This window comes from Pleurodeles waltl, chromosome 10, assembly GCF_031143425.1.
Source record: "Pleurodeles waltl isolate 20211129_DDA chromosome 10, aPleWal1.hap1.20221129, whole genome shotgun sequence".
NCBI classification, from domain to species: Eukaryota; Metazoa; Chordata; class Amphibia; order Caudata; family Salamandridae; genus Pleurodeles; species Pleurodeles waltl.
In genome coordinates this window covers 323,904,986-323,931,856 of record NC_090449.1, presented here as the reverse complement: position 1 = coordinate 323,931,856, position 26,871 = coordinate 323,904,986, and the positions used below count along the sequence as shown (strand labels likewise).

General features: G+C 44.8%; 1 protein-coding gene across 4 annotated transcripts in view; it reads right to left on the bottom strand.

Moving 5' to 3' along the window:
- The window catches only part of TBC1D24 (TBC1 domain family member 24), a 556,519-nt gene that overhangs the window by 175,876 nt on the left and 353,772 nt on the right, over positions 1-26,871 (bottom strand). For 3 of the 4 annotated variants that reach the window (XM_069210513.1, XM_069210508.1, XM_069210509.1), the window contains one exon: positions 21,270-21,287. The exons of the other annotated variant lie outside the window; for it this stretch is intronic. In XM_069210513.1, coding sequence (XP_069066614.1) covers positions 21,270-21,287 — 18 coding nt within the window. The remainder of the gene's footprint in view (positions 1-21,269; positions 21,288-26,871) is intronic. 4 annotated transcript variants of the gene reach the window in all.

Sequence of the window (26,871 nt, the reverse complement as noted above, 5' to 3'; positions counted from 1 at the left end):
TAATTCTCATGCTAATACCTCTGACATGATTAAAAACCAATAAACGGGGAGTTGGTGAGATAATGTCCACAAACCCCATAGAAATATAGGTAGGTATAGTTGTTATGTCTCTAAGAAGGGATTAATGTATAAGAGACAGTGCACACAGGGTCCCCTGTGTCACTCTATGTAGTTGGTCAACATATTTCTCGCTTGTTACAGAAGAATTACCTTATGCGATTCGTCAGGACCTAATTACATACCTAATCCTTTAAATCGTGGAAATTTCCACAAATATGAAAATCAAAAACCCTCCAAAAACTAATGGTAGGGCCACATCGGGGTAGTCCATGCTCTAAAAAATCCACTCTGATTTTAGTCAGGGACGGTCACTGCCGGTTAACCTACGCCGGTTCCAACACCCCGGTATCAAACAGCCCCGGACCTTCTTGCTCCTGTCATCCTTCCTAGGGGAGGCGTCGCAAGCTCCCCAAGATAATTTGGGCACAGACTTGGTGGATGCAGATGACTTGATTCTCCCCCCCCCCCCCCCCCCCAACGTTCCTCCATGTGGTCTCCTTGCAAAAAGGTGGCAACCTATGTGGTGGGTCGCATGAGGAAACCACTCGGCAAAGAAGTGTGCACCCACCTTCGGACGGAACATTCCCACCGTCCCTTGATTGGAAGGTGGCTCAGACACCCAAGACTGATGACAGAATGAATGCCTTGCTGGCAAAACTAATTTGAGATCTGAAGAAGGGCACTGACCTCTCCTGGCAGTCATGCCAGACAAACTTTTGGATGTCATTGGGCCCCTTACAAAGATTTTAGATATGGCAGAAGAGGCCAAGCTCTCAGGTTCCCTCGTTCAACCTGAGGTTCTCTCCGTCTGGGTTCAACATGGGGTTATATTCCTGGGGATTGACAATTGTGCCTTATCGGCGGAAAGGAGAAGATCTATGCTGATCAAGGTAGACCCAAAACTGGGCGACCTGGCATCTTCAGAAGGCGGACCGGCAGCAAAAGGGGGTTCGTTTGGGACCTCTTTGTGAAAGAACTGGGGACGTTCATGCAGACCTTCACCTCACTTGACAATGCGCAGGCTTCCATTAAGAAGATTTTTTTTCCATCCAAGATCTTTGGAGGGGCCGGGCGTGGTGGGACCATTTTTCATTCCGATCCCTCAATAGGCCAAGGCTCCAGTCAACCCCAGTGGCAAGATCCCTCCTGCTTTGGAGGTTTCTATCCCTCCTGTGGATTTCCATGGGCCAGAGGAGGCAGAGGTAGCGGACTCAGCCGTTCCCAGGGATCTTTACAAGGTAAAAACTCTCTATTCCTCCAGTCTAAAGTTGGCGGTTGGATGGAAAAGGGTCAGTTGGCAAACTTTCATCACAATTGGAGGGAACTGACACCAGATGTCTGGGTTCTCAAGACAGTCCAGGGCTATCACTTGGAGTTCTTTGGGACTCCAGTTCAAATTATGGCACCTTGGCCTCAGGCTTTCTAGGGCCCAGGCCACCTTAATCAATCAAGAGGTTTCAGAGCTCCTCAACAAAGAGGCTATCACTTTGTCTACCCTCCATCCCAACGGACTTGTCAGCAACCTGATCCTCGTCGAGAAGAAAAAGACAGTGGGCAACACCCTGTGATTAAACTCAGGAATTTCAACGGGTGGCTAGTTTACCGCCACTTCAAGATGGAGGGTATCCATATCTTGCGAGATCTTTTGCGTCCAAGGGACTGGCTAGTACGGCTGGACCTCAAGGATGCTTACATTACCATTCAGGTCTTTCCACCTCATCGCAGGTTTCTACAATTTGTTTGGAACCATCAGGCCTTCAAGTTCCGGACCCTTTCTTTTTGTCTGACTTCTGCTCCTTGGTGCTTCACCAAGTACCTCAGATCCGTGGTGGAGTTCCTTCAGAGCAAAGGAATTTGTCTGATAGTTTACCTGGATGACATCCTAATTATGGATCGGTGTTCTCACACCCTGTTGCAGCATCTTCAGATGGCAGTGGATCTGTTGGAGAGACTGGGTTTCGTTATCAACTAACAAAAGTCCTTTTTCCACCTGCAGCAGAAGACTGCCCTCCTTGGGTTCGTTAGACTCTCAGTCCTCCACTCTGAGCCTACTGGCCAAGAAGATGACAAAGATCTGTCATGAGCTGCGCAAGACATTGGCTCGTCCTCAGACTTCCCTCAGAAATCTGGCCAGGTTGGTAGGCCCGCAAGTCTCTTCCATTCAAGTGATATTTCCAGCCCCTCTACACTACAGGGCTCTGCAGTGCTCGAAGGCTCAGCAACTTCGGGCAGGGCTGTCTGACGCAGCTTGGATCCCTCCTAACTACAAGGTCTGAGAGGGAATGAGATGGTGGCTAAATCACATGGAGGCCTGGAGTGGCAGGGACATTTTCAGATCCAGTCCCAATCTGTGATAGAGTCCTACGCCAGTCTCTCTGCCTTGGGAGCCAGTTGTGGTGGTTTTTCCACAGGAGGGAAGTGGTCGTCCAACAAAAGGTCACTCCACAAAATGCCTGGAACTGCTGGCGGGGTCCGCTGTTGTACGAAAGCCAGGATCAAGTGTTCAGTCTTACTGAAGATAGACTATCTGTTGGCAGTCAGTCGGTTTGGGGGGGGGGGGGTCCAAGCCATTGACGGAAAAAGGTGAAGCAGTTTGGGAGTACTGCCTCCACAGGTAGTTTTTAGTGACAGCACAATATATTTCAAGGAGGTCCAACAAAGTAGCCGATTGGCACTCCAGATACGTGCAGGACCTGAGTGCCTGGCAGCTTTCAGATGATTCATAAGCTCTGGGGCCCGTTTTCAATGGACATGTTTGCTTCTCGTCTCTACTCTCACCTGAACTGATTCTTCAGGTGGAAACCGGATCCACAGGCGGTTGCAACAGACGCTTTTCTCCAGGACTGGAGCATAGAGACGAGGTATGCCTTTCTGCCATTCACAATGCTGATGAGATTGACAGCCCAAGTACGCAGACAGAGGGCGTCCCTGGTGATAATCTCACCTTGTGGAGGTCTCAAGTGTGGTTTCCAGTGATGCTGGAACTTTCTTGGCATTCTCCAGTCAGTCTACCACAGAGACCGGACATACATCAGGATCCTCTAGGGTATCCTCCCCACATGGTTGTGGAGGGGCAACTACCTCTTATGTCATGGAAGATTATTGGTGTACCTAGAAAAGATCAGAGGACTTTCAGAGGCGGCTCAGGGTCTCCTCGCCAAGGCTTGGGTACCTGGAACAAACAAAGTACTGGGTTGGGATGCTGGCTGGTTGTTTAAGGGACACTGATCCCCTGGAATCCAGCATTGTGCCTATCCTGAATTTCCTCTCTTTGCTTGTGATGGGAGGAATGGCTTTTAGGTTGGTGAACACCTTCCAATCCACCAATTGCCTTCTGAGGGTCTTCCTGAGGAGGAGCATCCTTTGGTGAGGAAATTGATGAAGGGGGTATGTCTGTCAGTTCCCTCTGAACCTAGGCACTCCTCATTGTGGGATGTCAACCAGGTACTTCGTCTGATCCAGACTTGGCCGCACAATAAATACCTCTCTAGGAAACAACTATCTGGTAAATTGGCAATTTTACTATTGGATTTTTGTTGTTTTGGTTTTGTTTTACTCAGATAAATATTCTCTATTTTTATAAACTGGTGTGGGGTCTTTTTGTGGTGTTTTCACTATGTCACTGTAATTTAAGTGCTGCACAAATACTTTTCAAATTGCCTCTCAAGATAAGCCTGACTGCTCTGTTCCAAGCTACCAGAGGGTGAGCACAGATTAATTTAGGGTGTGTATCTGACTTACCCCGACTAGGATTGTGGTCACTACTTGGACAGGGTGCATACCTTTGCCAACTAGAGACCCAGTTTCTAACAGGAGAGTAGCGAACAACAGTAGTCAAAGTCACCAAGTTGACAACCCGTAGAACATGCCACACACGCTACCCTCAAATGGGTCGTGGGTGGCTAACCTTTTAAGGAAATCTTTAAGTGCCTTGGTCTTGAAGGTTTGGGGCGACCCCGGAGCAAAATATTTTTGATATATTCGCACATTGAAAAAATATTCCAATGTTCTTAAAATACCCTATTGGCTGCCATCTCGAGGATAGTGAAGGAGAAAGGGTCAACACAAACAGTTTGGCAGTAACTAGGATTTTGCTCTTGATACATTAACAGATAGGAAAGGGCCAAAATAGACAATGAAAAAAAGACAGTTACTCATGCAAGTCATCGACCATCATGGCCTAAAGAATCCTTGGTGCACATCCCACTCTGAGATTAAGGAATACAACTTCATGTCTTGCATCCATGGTAGCTGCTCATGCATTGATTACTTTCTCACATCTGCCTCGACCCTATGTAAACATTACTGGTAGTTATATGCAGGAGGGAATCATCTGATTACTCACAAGTTCAGATTGACATGGACTTCAGACATGTATCAACCCACCCTGTCCTCTTTCAAACAATAGAGAATTAATATTGCCAAATACAAACTCCCTTCAAAAATACCTCATGTCGACACTTGCATCTCTACCTAAATCTGAAAAAGAACTCTGTCTAGTCATCAAAAAGTCTATGAGCAGAAGGTAAGGTGGTCCTTTGGGACAACATGACAAGGGACTCAGCCACTGGCAAGAACAAACTTAGGGTGACTACGCCGAATTGAGATAGGACATTAAAGACCCTCAGTGCCATTTACATTTCAGGTTCAGAGAGAAACCTGTGGCATGTTATGTTAAATTGATTTGTATAGCGCACCAATTACTCAAGAGGGTATCTAGGTGCTTGGGTATGTGTGTAGTTTTGTGGTCCCCAAGGTGCTTGAACGAAGAGCCAAGCCTTCAGCTTCTTGCGGAACTCAAGAAGTGAGGATGAGGCTCTGATGTGTAGAGGGAGGTTGTTCCATGTCTTGGGTGAGAAGTAAGATGACGAGTGACCTTCAGTTTTGATTCTGCAGATGTGGGTAATGTGTGCAAGTGAGGCAGAGCGCAGGTGTCTGGTGAGTTGGTGAAACTGTATGCGCCTGTTCAGGTATTCTAGCCCTCTGTTGTGTAGGGCTCTTTTCGTGTGCACGAGAAGTTTGAATTGGCCGCGCTTGTGAATGGGAAGCCAGTGAAGCTTCCTGGGGTGCAGTGTGATATGGAAGCAGCATGGGAGGTCGAGTACAATTCTTGCAGCTATGTTCTGGATGGTCTGAAGTCTGTGTAGGAGATATTTGGAGATTTCGGTATAGAGTGTTGCCGTAGTCCAGCTTGCTGGTGAGTGCTTGCATGATGGTCTGTCTGGTGTTCTGAGGCAAGAATTTTAAGATTTTTCGCAGCATGCATAGAATGAGGAAGCAGGAGGTGCACATTGCGTTGGCTTGAGCTATCATGTTGAGCTTGTTGTCCAGGATGCTCCCTAGATTTTTTTGTGTGTTGGTCCTAGCTCCAACTGTCACCAGGTGGAGACCCATAGGGAGATCCTGTTGCCGAAGACCGGTACTTCATTCTTGTCAGAGCTGAGCTGAGGGGCAACTGATTAGAATCCAGGCTGATACCATGGTCATGCAGTTTGTGAAGTTGGTTCTGGCAGTGGTTGTTTTGGCCGCCAGAGAGAGGATGAGTTGGGTTTCATCAGCACATGAGATGATGGTGATGTCTTGCTATCAGATAATGCTCATGAATGGTGTTGTGTATGTTGGAAAGGAAGGGCTGAGGGATGATCACTGTGGGACTTTGCATATCAATTTCTTGGTCTCTGATGTTAAGGGTGGCATCCTGACTGTCTGGGCTCTTCCTGTTAGGAAGTAACAGATCCATTTGAGAGTGGATACTTGTATGCCAATCTTATGGAGTCTTCTGATGAGGGTGTTATAGGAGACATTGTTGAAGGCTGCGGAGAGGTTGAACAGGATGAGGGCTGCTGTTTCTCCTCGGTCCAAGATCACTGAAATGTCATTGGTGGCAACGATGAGTGCTGTTTCAGTGCGGTTGTTCTTTCTGAATCATGAATGAGTGATATCTAGTAAATGGTGAATTTTGAGGTGGGTTATGAATTACTTGTTGATAGCCTTCTCAGTCACTTTGGCTGGATAGGGAAGCAGATAGATAGGTCAGACGTTGCTCACTTGATTCTGTCCATGTGGGCTTGTTGATTTCTGAGAGTTTCCATTCATCCGGGAACGTGGCGGAAGTGATTGAGGTGTTGATGATGTGGGTCAGGGTGGTGCTGATTGGTGATGTTTCCAGGTTGTAAATGTGGTGGTGGTGGCATGGGTCCACTGTGGCCTGAGCGGATGATCTGCATGATTGCTGCTCTGTCGTTTCTCGTGAGGGTTGTCAATTCGGTCAGGTGGCCATCGTGGTTGGTGGTGGGAAGGTTAGCATCAAGTTCTCTTGGGCTCAGTTGATGTGCAAAAATTGCTGTAGGTGCCGGATATTTTACTGTGGAAGAAGTTGGATAGGTTGTCGCAGAGTTGCTGAGAAGCAGGGATATTTGTAACAGTGGTTGAGGGCAAGGTGAAATCCTTGACAATCAAGAAGATCTCCTTGCAGCTGTTTGGAGCTTCCTTTGATGTGCTCCACTACAGCTTTTTTTCTTGGTGTCTCTTATTTTCTGGTGTAGCGTCTGAGTGCAGCCTTGTAGGTAGTTCTGACTCTGGTGTCGTGCATAGCTCTCTATTTCCTTTCTAGCTGCTTACAGTGTCGTTTGGTGTCTCAGAGGTCTTTTGAGTACCAGCTGGCCTGCTTGTGTGATGTACTGTCTTTGTTGAAATTGATGGGTGCAAGGGTGGCTGTGCAGTTCTTGATGTCCTTGTGAAGGTTGTCTGTGGGGCTAGGTTGATCCATGCTGAGGGCGCTGAGGCTTGGAATGCTGAACCTGGTAGGGGTGTTCACTTGGTGTGTTGATTTAGAAGTGGATGATGGTGGGGTTCAGTCCATATGAGCGGTGTGGTGGTATTGTATTTGATGCTGTTGCTTGTGGTGAAGATCGGGTCTAGTGTGTATTGGTTCTGGGATGAGCTGGGTAAGTCAGATATTGCTCAACTTTTGAGGAGTGCCGTATAGCAGGGGTCATTTTGGTCTTCCAGGTGAAACTTGAGGTCACAGGAGGGAATGTAGGTTGTGGAGTAAATGCTGAGGGGAACTTTGAAGATGGTGATGAGGGTGGTAAAGCTGGATTATGGTCTGGGGGGTCAGTAGACGAGGGTTCCGTTCAATGTGAAGTTTTCTGAGATTTGAAGTTTGAAGTGCAGGAGTTCCATGAATGGGGTGGTGTTCTCTGGGGATGTGCATTTGATGGATTCCTTGTAGATGATAGCAAGTCTTCCTCCTGGCTTGTGAAGGCAGTGCTGTCAAGCAATCTTGTAGCCCACTGGGACTGCAATGGAGATGACTGGAGCCGATAAGGCACTGAGCCAAGTCTCTGTGATGAAGAGGATTTCAGGCCAATCGCTACTCAGCAAGTCTCATATTTCAGCTTTGTGTTTACTCAGTGATCGCGTGATGAGAAGTAGGCAAGTGAGTGGGTGATGATGTGCGAGTTTGCTTTGCCACAGAGTGGGGTGAAAGCATTGTTGGGGCTTGTGTGTTGGGGAGGGGTCTTGGTTAGGATTGGCATGGCGAGTGTAGGTGTGTGGCTGCTGGAGAACTGGCAGAGGGTGCGGGGGAGAGGGTGCCTTGATGTCAAATAGCAAGGCTTTATTTCGTCCAAAAGGCCATCAAAGCATTAAATACATACATAACAGAGTTAAAACAAGAGATAAAAACAACGAGCTCAATAACTTAATAAATGCATATACAATAATTAAAACAGAGAACGTATATCCCTATAGTCGTATCTTCAATTGGTAGTTGGTAGCAGAGTTAAAAGAATTTAGTTCAAGAAAGAATGTCGTATGCGCCACGCGGTCACAAGGAACTTGCTAACCGCGAGGATTACAGATTTAGAAGTGTCACTCTTTAAAATCCTGATAGCTAAAAAGCACTGGCTCAAGCCCAAGTCTCGACACATTGGACGTAACCATCTTGATCTAGGACCAGTATATACAGGGCAAAAAAACATGAAATGTTCAATAGTTTCGGGACAGCCAAGACAAGCAGGACAAAGATCAATAGATGGAGAGGTGCCCCAGCGTTTGGTAAAACATAACAGCAGGAGGCTTCCAAAACGGAAGCGTGCGTAAAGACCCTTCCCCAATAAATCGGGAGATCAAGATATGGTTCAAATTGGGGATACCACTTAAGATCGGTGAACGAATTGGTCAGCCCATGCCTTGATGTCATTTCCTGTGCTATAGGGTGCTAAGAAATTAAGCATAACATTGAACGTAAGAAATTAGAAATCCACCTTGTTGAAGAACAAGATTAAATACGCCTTGCCCGATTACAATGGTCCCACTTCGAACAAGACAAGAAGGCAGGCAGACTTTTGGAGGCCCATTGTGATGTGAGAGAATCTCACAAAGACATTTAAAAAAACACTTTCTCACACTCCTGTCAAACAAGTGCAGGAAAGCATGAAAGACTTTATTGACTTCTTCCAGAACCTGTATGGCTGCACTTTTGGGCACCACTTCGGTGTAATTAAACCTCTTGCCTGAGGTGCAACTGCCGGTATTGTCAGAAGGCAGTGGCCAGCTGGAGAGGGGGATTACAATTAAGGAAGTATCCAATGTGATCTCTGATCTGGTGTATAGCCACACTGCATGTGAGGATAGCTTGCTAAGTGAATTGTACAGTATGAGTATAGTATTAGCATCACTCTTGTGAGGGGTCATCCAGGAGGCAGAATCGGTTGGTCACTTGCATGTGGAATTTAACAAAGCAATCATAAGATTAATGCCAAAACCTTGCCACCACTAGGTTGTGGTAAGAAAGCTTAATATAGCATGTGATTACCAACGGTTTCTTGGTGCTGGATGCATACATTTCTTCTTTGTCCATGAAAGCGGTACACATGGCTAAGACACAGTTAATAATGAACATAAGTAGGTTTGTGTCAAGAAAAAAAGGTGTATTTTCAAATGCTTTCTAAAAGACTTAAATTCAGAATAGGGTGCAATAAATTTACACTGTAGTTTTTCTGTTGAACACTAACAAAAAGCATTTGATCCGGTCAAATGGGGTACTGTTGGAAATGGCCCTTTTTGCAGGGTTGTACCTAAACTTTTTGCATTCTTCTTCCTATTTTTTCCAGATCTATTTTGCTAGTTTATTGTCTCTGCGCACTTAACCACTGCTGATCAGTGTTAACGTGCAAGTGCTCCCTATGTAAATTGTATTTATGATTGGTTTGCCCATGATTGGCATATTTGATTTACTAGTAAGTCCCCAGTAAAATGCACTAGAGGTGCACAGGGCTTGTAAATCAAATGCTACTAGTGGGCAGGCAGGCAGGCAGCACTGATTGTCCCACCCACACAAGTAGCCCTGTGAACATGTCTCAGACCTGCCACTGCAGTGTCTGAGTGTGTCATTTTAAACTGCCAATTCCACCTGGCAAATGTACCCACTTACCAATCCCAAACCTTCCATTTTTGTACATGTAAGGCACCCCTAAGGTAGGCCCTAGGTAGCCCCATGGGCAGGGTGCAGTGTATGTTAAAGGTGAGACATGTACTGATGTGTTTTACATGTCCTAACAGTGAAATATTGCCAAATTCGGTTTTTACTGTTGCAGGGCCTATCTCTCTCATAGGTTAACATGAGGGCTGCCTTTACATATTCTTAAAGTGCAGTTTCCCTTTGAGAGCAGATAGAAATTTAGAGCCTGGGGTCTCTGAACGCACAATTTAAAAATAGACCTTTTAGTAAAGTTGGTTTTTAGATTGTCAGTTTGAAAATGCCACTTTTAGAAAGTGAGCATTTTCTTGTGACGCTGTCTGCACCGTCACCTATAGACGCCGCACGTCGCACCGTCCCGCTTCGCGCCGCAGCTCCGACGCCATCCACGACAGCGCTCCTGACTGTCATCAGCCTGGAATTTGACCTGAAACGTATGTGACTTCAAGGGCCTGAAGACCCCCGCACCCACCTCCGGAACAGATGCCTGCAACACTGCACTCCGGATCCCATTGCAAGCATCACAACACCCTGCATTTCCAAGGTACTGTTTCTGGGTCTTCTCGACATCATAGCTGGCCTGCGACGCTGCGGCTGGCCTTAAGTGTTGGATTTGTTGTTCAAAACGCCGTGACAGACCCAGCCGGAGCTATTGACTTTAAGGAACTGTATTTTTAAGTTAATTCTTGCAAAATTCATATCTTTATTACTGTACGTTGGATTGTTATCATTTTGGTCTTGTTTTACACATATAAATATTGGCTATTTTTCTAAAACTGGTGTGGTGTCCTTTTGTAGTGTTTTCACTGTATTACTCTGTGTTATGTGCAAATGCTTTACACATTGCTTCTGAGATAAGCCTGACTGCTTGTGCCAAGCTACCAAGTGGGTGAGCAGGGGTTATCTGAGCTGGGTATCTCCCTTATCCTGACTAGAGTGAGGATCCCTACTTGGAAAGGGTGCAAACTGACTGCCAGTGAGGATGGGACTTGCAATGCACGTGACCTACAGTAATTGGTGTACACTACTACCATATTGCAGACCACTACATACCACATAAAGGTTGTTGTTTTTGGATTTGTTCCCTTTGATCTATTTTGGTCTTCAGTTCAAGTTGAACTTCCTACTACATCATGTCTCAGTCAAGAGCATCATCAGCTACATCCCTGGATTTGGTTTTTGGAGGAGGATAGATTGGAAACCTACACCGTGAAGGAACTGATGTCAGTTTGCAAAAGCCTCAAAGTCCAAATTAGAGGCCTCACCAAGAAGGAGGTGGTACAAAAGGCCCTGAGGGGGCTGGGTAGCAGCCAGAAATGCCAGTGGGCATTCTGAGGATCCAATTGGGGAGACCCTGGAGCCAAATCCAAGGGAAGATGTGCTGAGGGTGCAGGAGCTGCCGGGGTGAGGGGTACTATCTGGGTCAGTATGCAGTATTGTTTCCAAGAGTTTGACCCAGGAAGAGCTTGAGGACAGGAGAGAAACTAGGAGACATGAGATAGAATAGGAGGGTTAAAAATGGAGGACCAAAGGGAGAAGCGAGCCATGGAGGAAAGGAAGATGCTTTTAGACCATGAGCTCAGAGTAAACCAATATCCTCCTAACATTAAAGAAGGAACCCATATACACTGATCCCAGTGAGTAATTATCAGTATCTGGGACCTTGGGTAAGCAATTTCAACAATTTCACACAAAAATACAGAAACATGCATTGATCAAAAAAATATATAAATTGATAAATGAAGCTTTTCTAAATTCACCCATCATCCATACTATAATCTATTTGGTGCGTTTGCACTGCCAACCAAGATTCAATTTTAAGATACTAAATTAATTTTTAGTCTTCAATTTCAAATGCCTTTCCCTTTTCAAAATGTTTTAAAATTTTCCGTTTTACATTTTGCTCCTTCATGTATATACACCTTATTAATTTGTGAATGTCTAAATTTTCTAATAAGTTGCGGATTCCCTGAGGAGGTGTCACAGATCCCCTGGGATCCAAGGACCAACGATTAAGAACCACTGTTAAAAATGGGGTCTCTAGTTGGCAGAGGTATGCACCCTATCCAAGTAGGGACCCCAATCCTAGTCAGGGTAAGCCACAAAACACCCTAAATTATCCTTTGCTCACCCTCTGGCAGCTTGCCACTGACCAGCCAAACTTTACTTAAGAGGCATTGTGTAAAGTATGTGTGCAACACACAAGCAGTAACACAGTGAAGACACCTCAAAATACTCCACACTAGTTTAGAAAAATAAGGTATATTTGTAGGAATAAAACAAGACCAAAACGACCAAAAATCGAATTAACAGGAGTAGAGATATGAATTTGTAAAGAATAAATGGAACTGTAGTGCTTAGAAGCAGAGCGAGCCAACCGGGGTCACACTAGACCGTGCCAAAGCCCCAAGTTTAGGCTGACTGCGATGCAGTGCAGGCTGGCTACAAGACACGCAGAGCCCGCTGAGCGAGAGCACCTTGGTCGTTGAGATGCATCAATTCTGTATCCCTGAGACTTCAGAAAACAGGAGCTAAGCCAGCAAGCCCTTGGAGTCAGTCTGGGTTCAAGTGATGCACGTACAATCCTTTTCATACAGGCAGGGGAACAGCAGGCAGCAGGGCAGCTCAGCAAGGCAAGAGTCCAGCACAGCAGGGATCCAGCAGTCCTTTAAGCAGCACAACAGTAGTTCTTCCAGGCAGAGTCTTTGCCGGTCCATAAGTTTACTATGTTTGTAGTGTCAGAGGTCCAGTACTATACCCAGTTTAGCCTCTGAAGTGGGGGAGACTTCAAAGAATGGTCTTTGAAGTGCACAGAGGTCCTTTCTTCAAAACACTCACTACAGACTATCAGTGGTGGGTAAGGAGCCCTTCTGGTGTGTCAGCCTTCTCCTCCCTTCCTGGCCAGGAAGGGACATCAGAATGCAGCTAAGTGCTCAGACACACCTAAACTTCTTGTGTTTGTGACTGTTTAGAGGGAATGCACAAAGGGTAGCTGTCACCCACCACAGACATGTATTGGAGACAGGCTGCAGGCACACAGAGCTGTGAGGGCAGAGAAATGTCTATTTGCAAAAAGTATTTTTTCTAGAACAGTATTCTTAAATCCAACTTTTAACAGTAAAGAGGATTTTTCATTTTCATTATCATTTAAATGATATGAAACATGACATAGCTTATCTTTCTCAATCAGGAATTACAGCTGAAAAATGTAATACAGAATTCCCAATGTTAACCTGTAAGAGGAGTAGGCCTCACAGTAGTGAAAAACGAATTTGGGAGTTTTTCACTGCCAGGACATGCAAAACTTAGAGGTACATGCCCTCACTTTTACTTACACAGCACCCTGAGGCCTACTTTAGGGGCGACGTGTAGTACAAGGAGAGTTTAAAGCTTGGCCAAGGGTTTTAAATGCCAAGTTGAGCGGGCAGTAAAACTGCACACTCAGGCTCTGCAATTTCAGGCCTGAGACATGGTTAGGGGGCTACTGGAGTGGGTGGCACAATGAGTGCTGCAGGCCCACTAGTAGCATTTAATGTACAGGCCCCAGACACAGGTAGTGCAATTTACTAGGGACCTGTAAGTAAATTACATATGCCAATTTGGGGTTAAGCCAATGTTACCATGATTTGAGGGAAAGAGCATACGCACTTTATCACTGCACACCAGTAATAGAGTCTAAAAAACCCAGCAAAAACAAGGTAAAAAAATGGACGGAGGCTGGCAAAAAGTCAGGGCGCGAAGACCCTCTAAAGTTGCCAGGTCTAACATAGTGATATAAGGCAAATCCCGGTACAAATTATCTGTGGTGGAGATTCATGTCCCCTATCTATGACCTCTTGCATATTCTTTGGTCAGGCCCTCAGTTATTTGAATAGTGGTAGGCAGGCTGCATGTAGTACACAACTAGTGATTATTTTGGCCACTTGCCAAACTTGCCATTTTACATGACTCCTCTGACCTAGAAGCTACAACGTCCCACTGGAGGCGACCAATAGCCAGTGCATTTTCTACTGAAAATATCTGTACCCTTAGGCTGTGGAAACCTCTGATGAATACCACTGGGGCAGAATTCGCGATGGATCATCTACTTGCTACACATGAACGCAGCTCGTACAGATTATTGGACAGACTGCACTATTTCATTGCCTAAGGAGTCCTTGTCAGGACTTCTGTTGGGTATTCTCTACCCACTTATGAGCCAGAGTCATACCTCATCAACACCTCGCCTACGGTTGCATTTTGGGTGCCTACACATGCTTCCCTCTCCCCCTCCAGCATTGAAGTGGTTCCTGGGTATGGGTGAAATTGATAGATGTGGTCCATGGAGAACCTGATCAGTGCAGGTAGTCATTAGATTATCTTCAGGAATGTTGCTCATTCAGACAAATGTAAACAAGAAAAGAGTACCAACAAGGAACTTATTGAAAAAATAGTATCCAAAAATACTTTCAAATGTAATTAATTATGTTCTTACACTTAACAGCAAGGCAATGAATGTCAAATCTTTTAAACAAATAAGTAGCTCAAAACAAATTGAGAAGGCAGGTGTACAGACGAATGAATCCAATGAATATAATCCAGGAATACAATTTTACATTCATCAGGGAACAGAAAAACAACTTCGTGCTACATAGACCTGAATCACAGCTTTACGCAATGTTCCAAAGGTAATTTCCAAATACCCATGTAACAGTTACCCACTTGTGTATCGGTTCATTCCAAAATAAGCAGACAAGATTGTCCAGAAATTCCATAAATGAAAATTGAGATGGGTTATCGTCGACGTTTTGGTCCAGGATGCATATGTCACACGGACCATTCTCACAACTGAGAATTCAGACAAAGACTCATGGCCTCCTTTGCGTAGTCAGTTAAAGTAAAAGTTCAATGAACAACTTGAGGTAAGCAAAAGAAAGGAGCAAAATGTCTTCAATGCCTAAAATGAGCATCTCTAAATCAGCAAATTGCTGAGATTGCTCATATTGGAGGTAAGAGCAAAAAAAGAGCAAACCATCTCCAATGCTTAAAACAAGCGACTCTGAATCAGCAACTTACCACAAGTACATGGCTCAGGTTGTATGGTATCACCTGGCAATGCGGGTGAGATATTCAACAAGTGTGCAAATAAAGTCTGGTGCCGGAGGATATTCATAAGATGAGGGATCTGTGCGAACATATATCCAGACGGGTCAGACCATTTCTTAATGAACAAAATAAAACAGTTATGATTCGAAAAAGCCTTTCTGGCTTCTAAAAAAGCATTTACAAATTGCAAATAGGACATGACATTAAAGAGGTTATTTCCTTCCTCTGAGACTCGGAAAGGGGTGTATTAATGATTTACGATCTGAATTGCAGTTTAAAGCCATTGATCACTTACAGTCTCCTCCCCAGTGTTTGAGAGCTAACAGATTTGCAAAGAGGAAGCTGCCCACCAAAGGGGCGGCTCCAGCTTTGGGATTTGTACTAGTGGCCTTAAGGGAAGCAGGCAATGGTCCAGAAGAGCAATGACTTCTCAACTCGATGTCATCTCAAATGAGAAACATTTTTAAAGCAGCACCTATCCATTTCATTTGGATCAGGCTGATATAAAAACATGCTTCATGCTTGGGAAAGCAAATGCAGGAATAAAGGTCTGCTATACCTTATAGGCATCCATCCCTGTATTCACAGCCAATCACAAGAACTTGGAAACTGTGACCTGCCTAATTCATACTTATGAGGCATGCTGTCTGTGGCGCACTGTCACTATGAATAAACGATTTGTGGTATGACTTAGAACTACAAACTTATATGTATGTGGAATCTGAGATGTAACTGATCTGTGGACGGTTAATGCATTGTGATGTAGAGGTCTTTAAAGAGGTGAGCCTTCAACTCTTTCCTAAAGAGCAGCGTTGGGGGTGATCCAGATTGATTATGGGGGTGTTGTTCCAGATCTTTGATGCACAAATGAAAAGTCTACCGCTTTGGTATTTATTTTTTTATAATTCTTAGCCTGCAGTCTGATAGTGTCCTGGCTGCATGTGCATAGAACCACCAGAGTAGGTGAGCTTTTCTGTAAGGCAAGAGAGGTGCTGGAAGTGAGAGCTTTGTAAATGATGCAGCTGGTATGTAATTTGGTGCCAGCTAGCAAGGGGAGTCAATGGAGAACCCTCAAGATAGGACGGATCATATTTCTTCAGGCCCTGCACAAGACAATCTGCATCACACATGATAAGGGCTGTCAGTGTAGAGTCTGGGAGGCCATGGAGCAAGCCATTACTACCATTCAGATGAGAGAATAAGAGCTTGAACAGTAACTCTGAAGTAAGATACACTAACTTTCTTTAGAAGAGAAAGCTGGTACCAGACCATCTTTGTGTTTTTGGCAATTTGTTCTTTTAAGATGAGATTGATCTCCAGGGTGAATCCAAGTGACCTGGCATTCAGTGACAGTTTGTGTTTGAAGTCATCAAGGTTGATGTCATTCAGTCAGGTTTGTACCATTTCTTGTTCCTGGCAAATAACAGGATGTCTGTCTTGGTTGTGTTGAGCTTCACGCAGGCACTGGAAATTCAAGTCTGGTTGATTTCTTTGAGGATGTGTAAAACAGAGGAAACTTTCAAGTGGAGGTACATACCATTGGCATACTGGTGAATCTTGATGCAGTTACCGGTCATTAGAGCACAAAGCTGCTCCATGCAGAGGCTCAAGATGGCAGGGGGCAGTAGGGAACTCTGGGTGACTCTGCAGGTGATGGAGATCTTTCAGGACCTAGAGGTGCCCAGGTGAACAGTGCTGTTGGATGGAAAGGTAGGAAGACAACCAGTGAAGGCCACTGCCTGTGAATCCCATTTGAGACTCCACTTTGCTTTGCAAATGAGAAATCAACTTACAGTGGTAACAATTCCATCCTCGTACGTAGTCAGTGTGAAAATTGCACACTAGGATCAGGCCCCAGCCCACTATGAGTAAGCAGCTGGTATCAAGAGGGCATTAAGGACACATGACCTAAATCCTGACTGGATAACAAAAACGTGCATGGGTCAGTAATGAAAACAAGAAAAAGAGGGACGAGGACTAGCCATGAAAATATGGAGAGATCGGAGGTGAGTGAGCAGCTACTGTTTGTACACTATGGCCCTCATTACGAGTCTTGTGGTCCATGGACCGCCAGACTCACGGATGGCGGGCGGACCACCGTGGTAGTGGTGGTCCGCCAGCCATATTATGACCCTGGCGGAGACGCCACAGTTAAAACGCCGCCACCGCCAGTCTACAGCCACCGGGCAGCCTGGCGGTCTTGGCGTTTCAAATCTGGAGATTATGGGTTCCATTCTACCAGCCTTTTCTTGGCAGTTTACACAGTCAGGGAAAGGCTGGCGGAATGGGTGATTCAAGCCCCCTTGAGGGCCCCTGCACTTCGCATGGGCAGTGCAGGGGCCCCCATGCACAACCCCTTCGTGCATTTCACTGCCTGAATTACAGGCAGTGAAATGAGCAACGGGTGTTGCTGCACCTGCCACACTGGCACCGTCGAAAATGTAGAGGCCCTGTTTCCCGCTGGGCCGTCGGGCGGAATACCGTTTCCGCCCGCCGGCCCATCAGGAAAATCAGAATAGGGCCGGAGGGGCTTCACTACACTGGTGGTGAAGTGGGGGGGGGGGGGGGGGGGAAATAAGTAATGACCCCCCCCCATATAGTAAGTGCAGTAACCCATGCATAGGTGTAAGTATGCACGGTACTATCAATACTCTGGTTCTAGTTGCTTATAAAGTCATTTCTGGGTCTAACATAATTTGCAATAGGTTATCCATGAATTGTGAAGTGGCAAAAGAAACAGAGCTTTAACCGGTTCTGTGCCGCGGACATAACAGTTACGTCCCATGCCACAGTGCTCATGTGCCGAGGACGTAACCATTACGTTCTCTGCATTGAGCACAGAGGGAGCGCTAGAGCTCCCTCTGTGGGCTTTCCTCCCACCCCCCCCCAAGGCAGGGATGGAAGGGAAAGCCCATCCCCTTCCACCCCAGCCCCCCCCCCCCACGTAATGACGTCAGTGGGCGATCCCGCGCTGACATGATTACACAGTGCTGGTTGCACTGGAAGCCATTTGCTTCCAGTGCGTGATCGGAGAAACAGGTGAGTTTCTCCTCCGGTGGGTGGGGGGTTGTAAACAAAGAGGCATCAAGCAGCAGGAATGCCCACTAGACGGCAGGGATTTTTTTTTTTAAATTTTTTTTTGCAATGTTTCGTGTTGGGGAGCGGCCCCTTGGGCAAGGGTCGCTCCCACTTGGGGGGCATGTTTGTGTGGCCATATCTGCCCCCCTTGGGGGCGATCGGCCTAATATTCTTAGGCTGATTTGCCCCCAAGGGGCAGAAACCACTAGACGCCAGGGATTTCTTTTTGTTGTCAAATTGCACTATTTTGTTCTTTGGGAGCGGCCCCTTGGGCAAGGGTCGCTCCCATTTTGGGGGCATGTTACCTGAGGCCATTTCTGCCCCCCCTTGGGGGCAGAAACCACTAGAACACCAGGGATTTTTTAATGTTTATTTTTGTGGGGGGGGGGGGGCGCCCCCTTGAGCAAGCCCCCCCCCCCCCCCCCCAAGGGGGGCATTGAACTGTTGGCCATTTCTGCCCCCCTTGGGCAGATGGGCTTATTTATTCTAGGCCCCTGGGGCAGAAGCCACATAGACCACCAGTGAGTGTGAGTGAGAGTGTGTGTGTGTGTGTGTGTGTGTGTGTGTTAGTGGAGGGGAGGTGGCCCCTTGGGCAAGGGTCGCCCCCCTTTGGGGGCACGTGTGCCAAGGCCATTTCTGTCCCCCTTGGGGACAGATGGGCCAATTTATTTTTGGCCCATTGTCCACAAAGGGGCAGAAGCCACTTAGGCACCAGGGATAGTGTGTGTGTGTTTTTTTGTTTTGTTTGGGGGGTGGCCCCTTGGGCAAGGGTCACTCCCCGTGGGGACACACTACTAAAGGTATTTTCTGCCCTCCTTGGGGCAGATATGCAATTTTTTTTAGTAGTCTCATCTGCCCGTATGGCAGAATCCACTTAGGCACCAATTTCTAAATGCTTGATGGTGGGATGTTTGTCAACTGACTAAGTATTTGCATTTGTGATCATTTTTTTTCCTCCTTTTTGTTCTAGTTCAAACCTTTTGCTTTCTTTGCTGTGGCTCCTTGCGGTTTTGGCGGTGGTTGACCTGCGGTTTGCATAGTTGCATGTTTTAGGTAATTAAAAACAATTTACTCCAAATGAGTATTGTTGCCATGCATGAATGACATGTTTGTAGGTGGTGTACTAAATGCAGGTTTGTGTGAAATTGTCCTTAGATTTGTGAACAATGATATTTGTGGTGTCTTATTTCTAATTTGCTTTTCTTTCTTTTTAGTGGGATATCATTGGTGATTGCTGTGTCTGTGCAGAGTAGTTGCTGGTGATTTAAGCTTTTTCAGGCAAGTGAGCAGTATAATTTTTGAGTTTGTAACTCTTACTGATAAAGCTACACTTTATTACTTATCTTACACAGTGCTGGTTGTTGGTGGTGCATTTGTCCATTTATTTTCGTAAGAAAGATCATGGCTAGCCGCAGGATGACCGCTCAGCAGGTGGTTAGTATGCTTTTTGAGTCATTGTCTGATCATGATTATGAGACGGACTCTGCATCTGAGGAAGAGGAGGAAGTGAGAGATTCTGGCAGTGAAGTTTCTGTCAGAGAGGAATCAACAGATGGTGAAGCCACTTTGAGTGCGGATGAAGTGCCTGTTGTAGAGGAGGACACTGATGTGCCAATAGTGCAGCGGCCTGGGGCTGAAAGGCTTCCCATTGGAAGATCTGACTTCTGGGTTACCCCAAACATCTAAGCCTTGGCCTTTTTCGGTTGCAGGCACCTGGCCCACCCCCACAAGTGAGGTACCATTTTTATCAGGAGACTTGGGGGAACACTAGGTGGAAGGAAATTTGTGGCTCCTCTAAGATTCCAGAACTTTCTGTCACCGAAATGAGAGGAAAAAGTGTTTGGGTAACAGAACCTGGTCCGCGCCCCAAAAGTCACCCCATCTTGGATTCCCCTAGGTGTCTAGTTTTCAAAACTGTGCAGGTTTGCTAGGTTTCCCCAGGTGCCGGCTGAGCTAGAGGCCAAAATCCACAGATCGGCAGTTTGCAAAAAACAGCTCTGTTTTTTTTGTGAAAATGTGATGTGTCCACGTTGTGTTTTGGGGCATTTCCTGTTGCGGGTGCTAGGCCTATCCACGCAAGTAAGGTACCATTTTTATCGGGAGACGTGGGGGAACACAGAATAGCAAAACAAGTGTTATTGCCCCTTGTCTTTCTCTACATTTTTTCCTTCCAAGTGTAAGACAGTGTGTAAAAAAGACGTCTATTTGAGAAATGCCCTGTAATTCACATGCTAGTATGGGCACCCCGGAACTCAGAGATGTGCAAATAACCACTGCTTCTCAACACCTTATCTTGTGGCCATTTTGGAAATACAAAGGTTTTCTTGATACCTATTTTTAACTTTTTATATTTCAGCAAATGAAGTGCTGTATACCCGGTACAGAATAAAAACCCATTGCAAGGTGCGGCTCATTTATTGGCTCTGGGTACCTAGGGTTCTTGATGAACCTACAAGCCCTATATATCCCCGCAACCAGAAGAGTCCAGCTGACGTAACAGTATATTGCTTTAAAAAATCTGACATTGCAGGAAAAAGTTACAGAGTAAAACGTGAGAAAAATTGCTTTTTTTTCACCTCAATTTCAATATTTTTTTATTTCAGCTGTTATTTTCTGTAGGAAACACTTGTTGGATCTACACAAATGACCCCTTACTGAATTCAGAATTGTGTCTACTTTTCAGAAATGTTTAGCTTTCTGGGATCCAGCATTGTTTTCTCACCCATTTTGGTCACTAACTGGAAGGAGGCTGAAAGCACAAAAAATTGTAAAAATGGGGTATGTCCCAGTAGAATGTCAAAATTGTATTGAAAAATGGGGTTTTCTAATTCAAGTCTGCCTGTTCCTGAAAGCTGGGAAGATGGTTATCTTGCCACCGCAAACCCTTTGTTAATGCCATTTCCAGGGAAAAAAACACGAGCCGCCTTCTGCAGCCCTTTTTCCCATTTCTTCTGAAAAAAAAAAAAAAAAAGTTTCACTGTATTTAGGCTAATTTCTTGGTCTCCTTCAGGGGAACCCACAAAGTATGGGTACCTCTAGAGTCCCTAGGATGTTGGAAAAAGGGACGCAAATTTGGCGTGGGTAGCTTATGTGATCAAAAAGTTATGAGGGCCTAAGCGCGAACTGCCCCAAATAGCCAAAAAAAGGGCTTGGCAGCGAAGGGGTTAATGCAATACATATGCATAGCTTGCAAATATTATAAAATAAGTATGTTCACGTATATTAATTAATAACTAAATATATCACTTTACTGATGTGGAAAATATGCACAAATTAAAAATAAAGCTCAGTACATGCACAAGTTCTGCAGTAACACGTAGTAAAGCATCTTTCTGAGCTGCTCCTTGAGGGAAAATTCAAGACTGATGGGCAGTGTTGCAATGTAGGATGCAATATACCATTTATGTTCACAGAATGAGACAAAGCTCATGAGCCAATGTTTTGACAGACAGCTAAGTACAAACAGCAGCTACAGAGCTATAGAAAGCAAAGACGCATATGAAGCAGCCAGGCATGCACACTGAAAGCAAGTTAGTATCATGGATATCGTTCTTTAACCTACCTCTTATAAGCTGCACCCCTGCCACCCGAACAAAAGGTGCGAGAGGTATGGAGAGGACAGGAGTATTTACAATGGAAAAAGAAATAGAAAAAGAAAGACATCAGTGAAATCCTACACGTCCAAGTAAAGGACTTAGTGTGAAAAGCCTAGAGATAAAACCAAGAGAAGTACACACACAAGACTCAAATATACTTTTTAACATTTAGTCGACTTCTACAGAATTGCCTTCCACATTTGTTGGCTTTTTAAGTTTTTATGATATAGCCAATAGGGAATTCATAATACACATCACTTAAGATAGTGAAAGTGAAAACAACAAAGACAGTAACTGAAAGTGAAACCATTCAAGCGGTTTTTCATTTCTTGGAAACTAAATTCCAGTACTTACCAAGTTGATACCCAAATCGCCAACCCTCCTGAAATTTAAGCATGACTACCTAGGCCCACAGCTTCTCTGCATGCTGTAATAACTTCACCGTGGTCACTGCACAATGCTAATATAGTCATTTTACTGACTGAAAAACATAGGTGACTCACATTTCTAACAGTCCCTCTTCAATTGACTTCGCCATCAGTACATTCTAAGAAAGCTTCTGAAAACCTATGAAATGTTCTTTGCAACAGGGCAAGGATCCACAAAAGGCTCCCAATGTTCAATAGGTATACAGCTCGACTATATTTTGGAAGAGGCCTTACGTAATGAGAGCTTCTCAGACTGAAGCAAGGAACCATATCTGGGTCTAGAAAATGGATTCTCTATTTTTATTTCAATACTACATGATTGCTCTTGTCATGAGGTTGAAACAGAGTCAGAATTCCCTGGCAGTTTCACTTAAATCAACATATTTCCTTAGACAAGAGGTTCACCAGGACTCCTTGAAAGTAGAGATAGGTAAAATGGTCCAAAACTGTTTTGCCAAGCAACACGTTTCCTCTTCTATTGCATATCTGGAGGCAGAAGTGAGTTCTAAAGTACTAAATAAAAAACAAGTTATTATATATAATTCCACCAGTACTGGTAAGTAACATTTCCTTCAGCAGCACATGATCATCCAAGTCCATAATCTTTAGAAAGGAAAAAGAGGTAGACCCCTGGGGCGAACAGAAAAAAAGTAGTAACAATGGATTCATGAAAGGAAAATATGCTGCGTCAATGTCCGACACCAAAGATATCAATCCTCTTTTGAGAGTGTACAATATGTTGCCTCACCAGATTCATGATGCATTACTTAATATTTGCATTAACGGTTGAACCACAACTTATTTGCTGTTACCAATCCAAAGAAAGATTTGAACTGCTAAATGGACCGCTTTGCGCTCTAACATGTTGATATGAAATACACAGATGAAGTCCAAAGGTCTTGACTAGTGAGAACCTATCTGGAGTTAAAGAACATCCTGTAGGGCAAATGCTGAATACTGCCATATGAGTAACAGACCAAATTGTTGTAGGAGGTAGGATACCTGGTGTAGACTTAAGAGCCAGGTCATATGATTATGCTTTGATTAAAGACTGGATATTTAATATTGCTAGAAACAAAGGTTAAAACTCTAAATGAACAGGGAGTCTTTCAACTGAAACAGATATTTTATTTTACCCACACATTATGAAATGATAAATAACATCATAGGAGAGATAAATAACATCCTAGAGGACATTAATAACTCTCCTAGCCCGGTTAGCCTTCCAATGGTACAACTGCTAACAGTAACCCGATTACCAAGCATCTTTATTTTTTTATTTTTTTTTTTTTAATTTTTTACACACACCAGACAAATCACATGAATTAACCAAGCTTTTGTTTAACTTTAGCTGTAGTGTGAGAAATTCGAAACCATCTCTGTTGCCTGCTTTTATTATCTGGCAAACTATACCTTCAGGTTCTCCACTTGTTCCTTTTCCTAATAGGATTTGGAAAGACCCGACAGAAGAATATTTTCCGCTATTATGTCATATTTGTAACCAATCTTTAGATACTGGCATAGTCCCACAAAGTTGCCAAAAAAAAACTATTGTTTCCCCTATTCTAAAAAAAACACTCTTTAGGGCCAGCTATCCCTAACAACTGTAGGCCAAATTCTTAGCTGCCTTTTCCAATCAAAGTACTGGAATGCCATATTAGTAAAAATCTTTCTCACCATTTTGAACTTGACACTACTGAAAAAGGAACAGTTTGGCTTTAGGCGTGGACATGGGGACCGAATCAGCCCTTCTTGTGGCCTTCGATGAGCTCCAAATGGCAGTCGACAGAGGCACATCAGCTATTTTGATCTTATTAGATCTTTCTGCCGCCTTCGACATGGTAAACCACAATATCCTTCTATAAAGTCTCTCTAGCCGGAATAATTCTTTGAAAAAGGCTTCAGGGGTAAGTAAAGGGTTTTCCTTTCCCTCAATGTCTTCTTTCAGCATTCCTGCTGCCCGATCCCATTGCGATCGGTATAGCAGGAATGCCCACTAGACACCAGGGATTTGTTTTGGATCAGTTTTATGTGGCGGGGAGCAGCCCCCTGAGGGGGGGGGGAATATGATGTATGCCATTTCTTAGTTTTGCCCCTGGGGCACGGGTCGCCCACCAAAGGGGGCACAGAACTGTTAGCCATTTCTGCCCCCCTAGGGGGCAGATCGGCCAATTGTTTTAGGCCCGTCTACCCCCTTGGGGGCAGAAGCCACTTAGGCATCAAGGATCCTGGGTGTGTGTTTTGTGTGGGGGCGGCCAATTGGGCAAGGGTCGCCTCTCAAAGGGGGCACTTGACTGTTGGCAATTTCTGCCCCCTTTTGGTGACAGATCAGCCTATTTTGTTTAGGCCCATCTGCCCCCAAAGGGGACAGAATCCGCTAAGGCGCCCTGGACAGTTTTTGTTTGGCTTTTTTCTTTTGGGGGGGGGGGGGGCAGCCCCTTGGCCAAGGATTGCACCCACAAAGGGGGAACATGACTGTTGGCCATTTCTGCCCCCCTTGAGGGCAGATCAGCCTAATTCTTTTAGGCTCATCTCCCCTCAAGAGGGGCAAAAACCATTAGATGCCAAGGAACATTTCTAAATGTTTGGTGGTGGGGTGTTGGTCAACTGGGGAAGTATTTGCATTTCGGATTATAATGGTTCATTTCTCCTTTTTGTTCTAGTTAAAAGCTTTTGCTTCCTTTGCTGAGGCTCCTTGCAGTTCTGGCAGTGGTTGACCTGCAGTTTGGGTAGTTGTATGTTTTGGGTAAGAAAAAACAATTTACTCCAAATGAATATTGTTGCCATGCATGAATGTCATTTTTGTAAATGGAGTACTAAATGCTGGATAGGTTGTGAAATTGTCCTTAGATTTGTGCACAGTGATATTTGTGTTGTCTTATGTGTAATGTTCTTTTCTTTATCTTTTTTAGTGGGATATCATTGGTGATTGCTGAGTCTGTGCAGAGTAATTGCCTTTGAGTATAGCTTTTTCAGGCAAGTGAGTGGTACAGTTTTTGAGTACATAACTCTTTGTGATAAAGCCACACTTTGTTTTTTACTTATTTTAGACAGAGCTGGTCGTTGTTGGCGCATTTGTCAAGTTAGACTTCTTAGAAAGGATCATGGCTAGCCGCAGAGTGACCGCTCAGCAGGTTGTTGGTATGCTTTTAGAGCTGTCTTCAGACCATGATTATGATACTGACTCTGCATCTGAGCAGAGGAGGAAGTGAGGGATTCTGGAAGTGAATTTTCTGTCAGAGAGGCATTATCTGATGATGAAGACACTTTGAGTGCGGATGAAGTGCCTGTTGTAGAGGAGGACACTGATGTGCCAATCGTGCAGCAGCCTGGGGCTGAAAGGCTTCCCATTGGAAGATCTGATTTTTGGGTTGCCCCAAACATCTAAGCAGCTGGAGTTGCCTGTCTTTACTGGTCTCCCGGAGTGTAAAGTGAATACGAGAAACTTTTTGCCTTCAATTTCTTTCGGTTGTTTATGGATGATGTATTTTTTGAAGAGATTGTTGAGCAGGCTAATTTGTATGCTGAGTAGTACTTGAGGGACAACGCTGCCAGACTTAGGCCACACTACACTCTAGAGCTAGAGTGGATTCCCAGAAATTTGGAAGAGTTGAAAAAGTTATTGGGTTTAACTTTTTTGATGGGGTTGATACGAACGCCGTCCCTGTCTTCGTATAGGTCTACTAGCCCCTTGATGACCACAGCTATATTTCGTGCAACCATGAGTCTTAATCGGTGTATGCTTTTTCTTCGGATGCTGCATTTTGTGGATAATGCTTTAGCCTTGCCATAAGATCACCCTGACCGTCTTTTTTAAGATTAGGCCTGCCCTTGATCACTTTGTAGATCGTTTTTCAGAGGTCTATGTTCCAGGAAAAGACATAGCTGTGGACGAGTCTTTGGTCCTGTTCAAGGGTTGTTTGGTTTTTAAGGCAGTACATTCCTAGCAAGAGGGCATGACATGGAATTAAAATCTATATTCTGTATGAAAGTAGTACAGGATATGTTTATAATTTCCGGGTCTACACTGGTAGGAATTCTAGTAGTCCCCCCTTCCCCCCCTCAAACACCCCCCCCCCCCCACTGGTTGTTCACCCACTTTTGGAGTTAGTAAGAAAATTGTGTGGGAACTTGGTAGACGACTGTTTAACAAAGGTCACCATTTGCATGTAGATAACTTCTACACTGGAGTGCAGTTGTTTAAGGAATTGTTCAGAGTGGACACTGTTGCTTGTGGCACAATCGCCTCTAACCGGAAAGGCTAAGCAAGGGAGCTTGTCTGTTTTTACGGGGGCAGTGCAGTGCAGTGCCTTTCGGAATGATGGGCTGCTAGCTCTGAAATCTGCAGACAGGAGGGATGTCTGCATGATAACTACCATCCATGATGAGAGTACTTCACCTGTGGATGTTTGGGGTCAGGTTGCTGAAGTGCGCAAACCTGTGTGCATTTTAGACTACAATAAGCACATGGGGGTGTAGATAGACTAAATCAGAGGTTGGAACCTTAAACTACTGTTCTTAAGGCTTACGTTTGGTATTAGAAATTAGCTATTCGTCTTTTCCTTTTGGAAACCTTTAATGCTTTTGTTGTGTTCAAGAATAGTTCTCCAGAGTTAAGGATGACATTTGGGAAATTTCATGAGTCAGTGATAGAGAGCCCTTTGAGGTGGAACAAGCAAGAGTTCCTAGAGTAGCAGTGGTAGCGGATGTGGCGAGATTGAAAGATCGCCACTTTCCTGATCACATTCCTCCCACTTCCCAATAAGACTATCCCACTAAGAAATGTCGAGTCGGTATCCGGAGGGAGACTCTTATGTACTGCCCTGATTGCCCTTCAAAGCCTGGGCTATGTGTGGCCGGTTGTTTCAGGAGTTACCACACCCAAAATAATTTTTGGGAACTACCATGAGAGTAAACTGCCTGTTTTATATTTTCATATGTTCATTTTTACGGTTGGCATTACTGTCATGTATTTAGTTAGAGCTTTTGTGTTTGTAGTTTTGTACTTATTTCTAATTAGTTAGTGGTTTCTTTGTTGTTTAAAAAATAAAAAGTGATGGCGGTGTGTGTGGAGTGGCGCTTGGCTGGTGGTGTGCGTGGAGTGGCGCTTGGCTGGTGGTATGCGTGAAGTGGCGCTTGG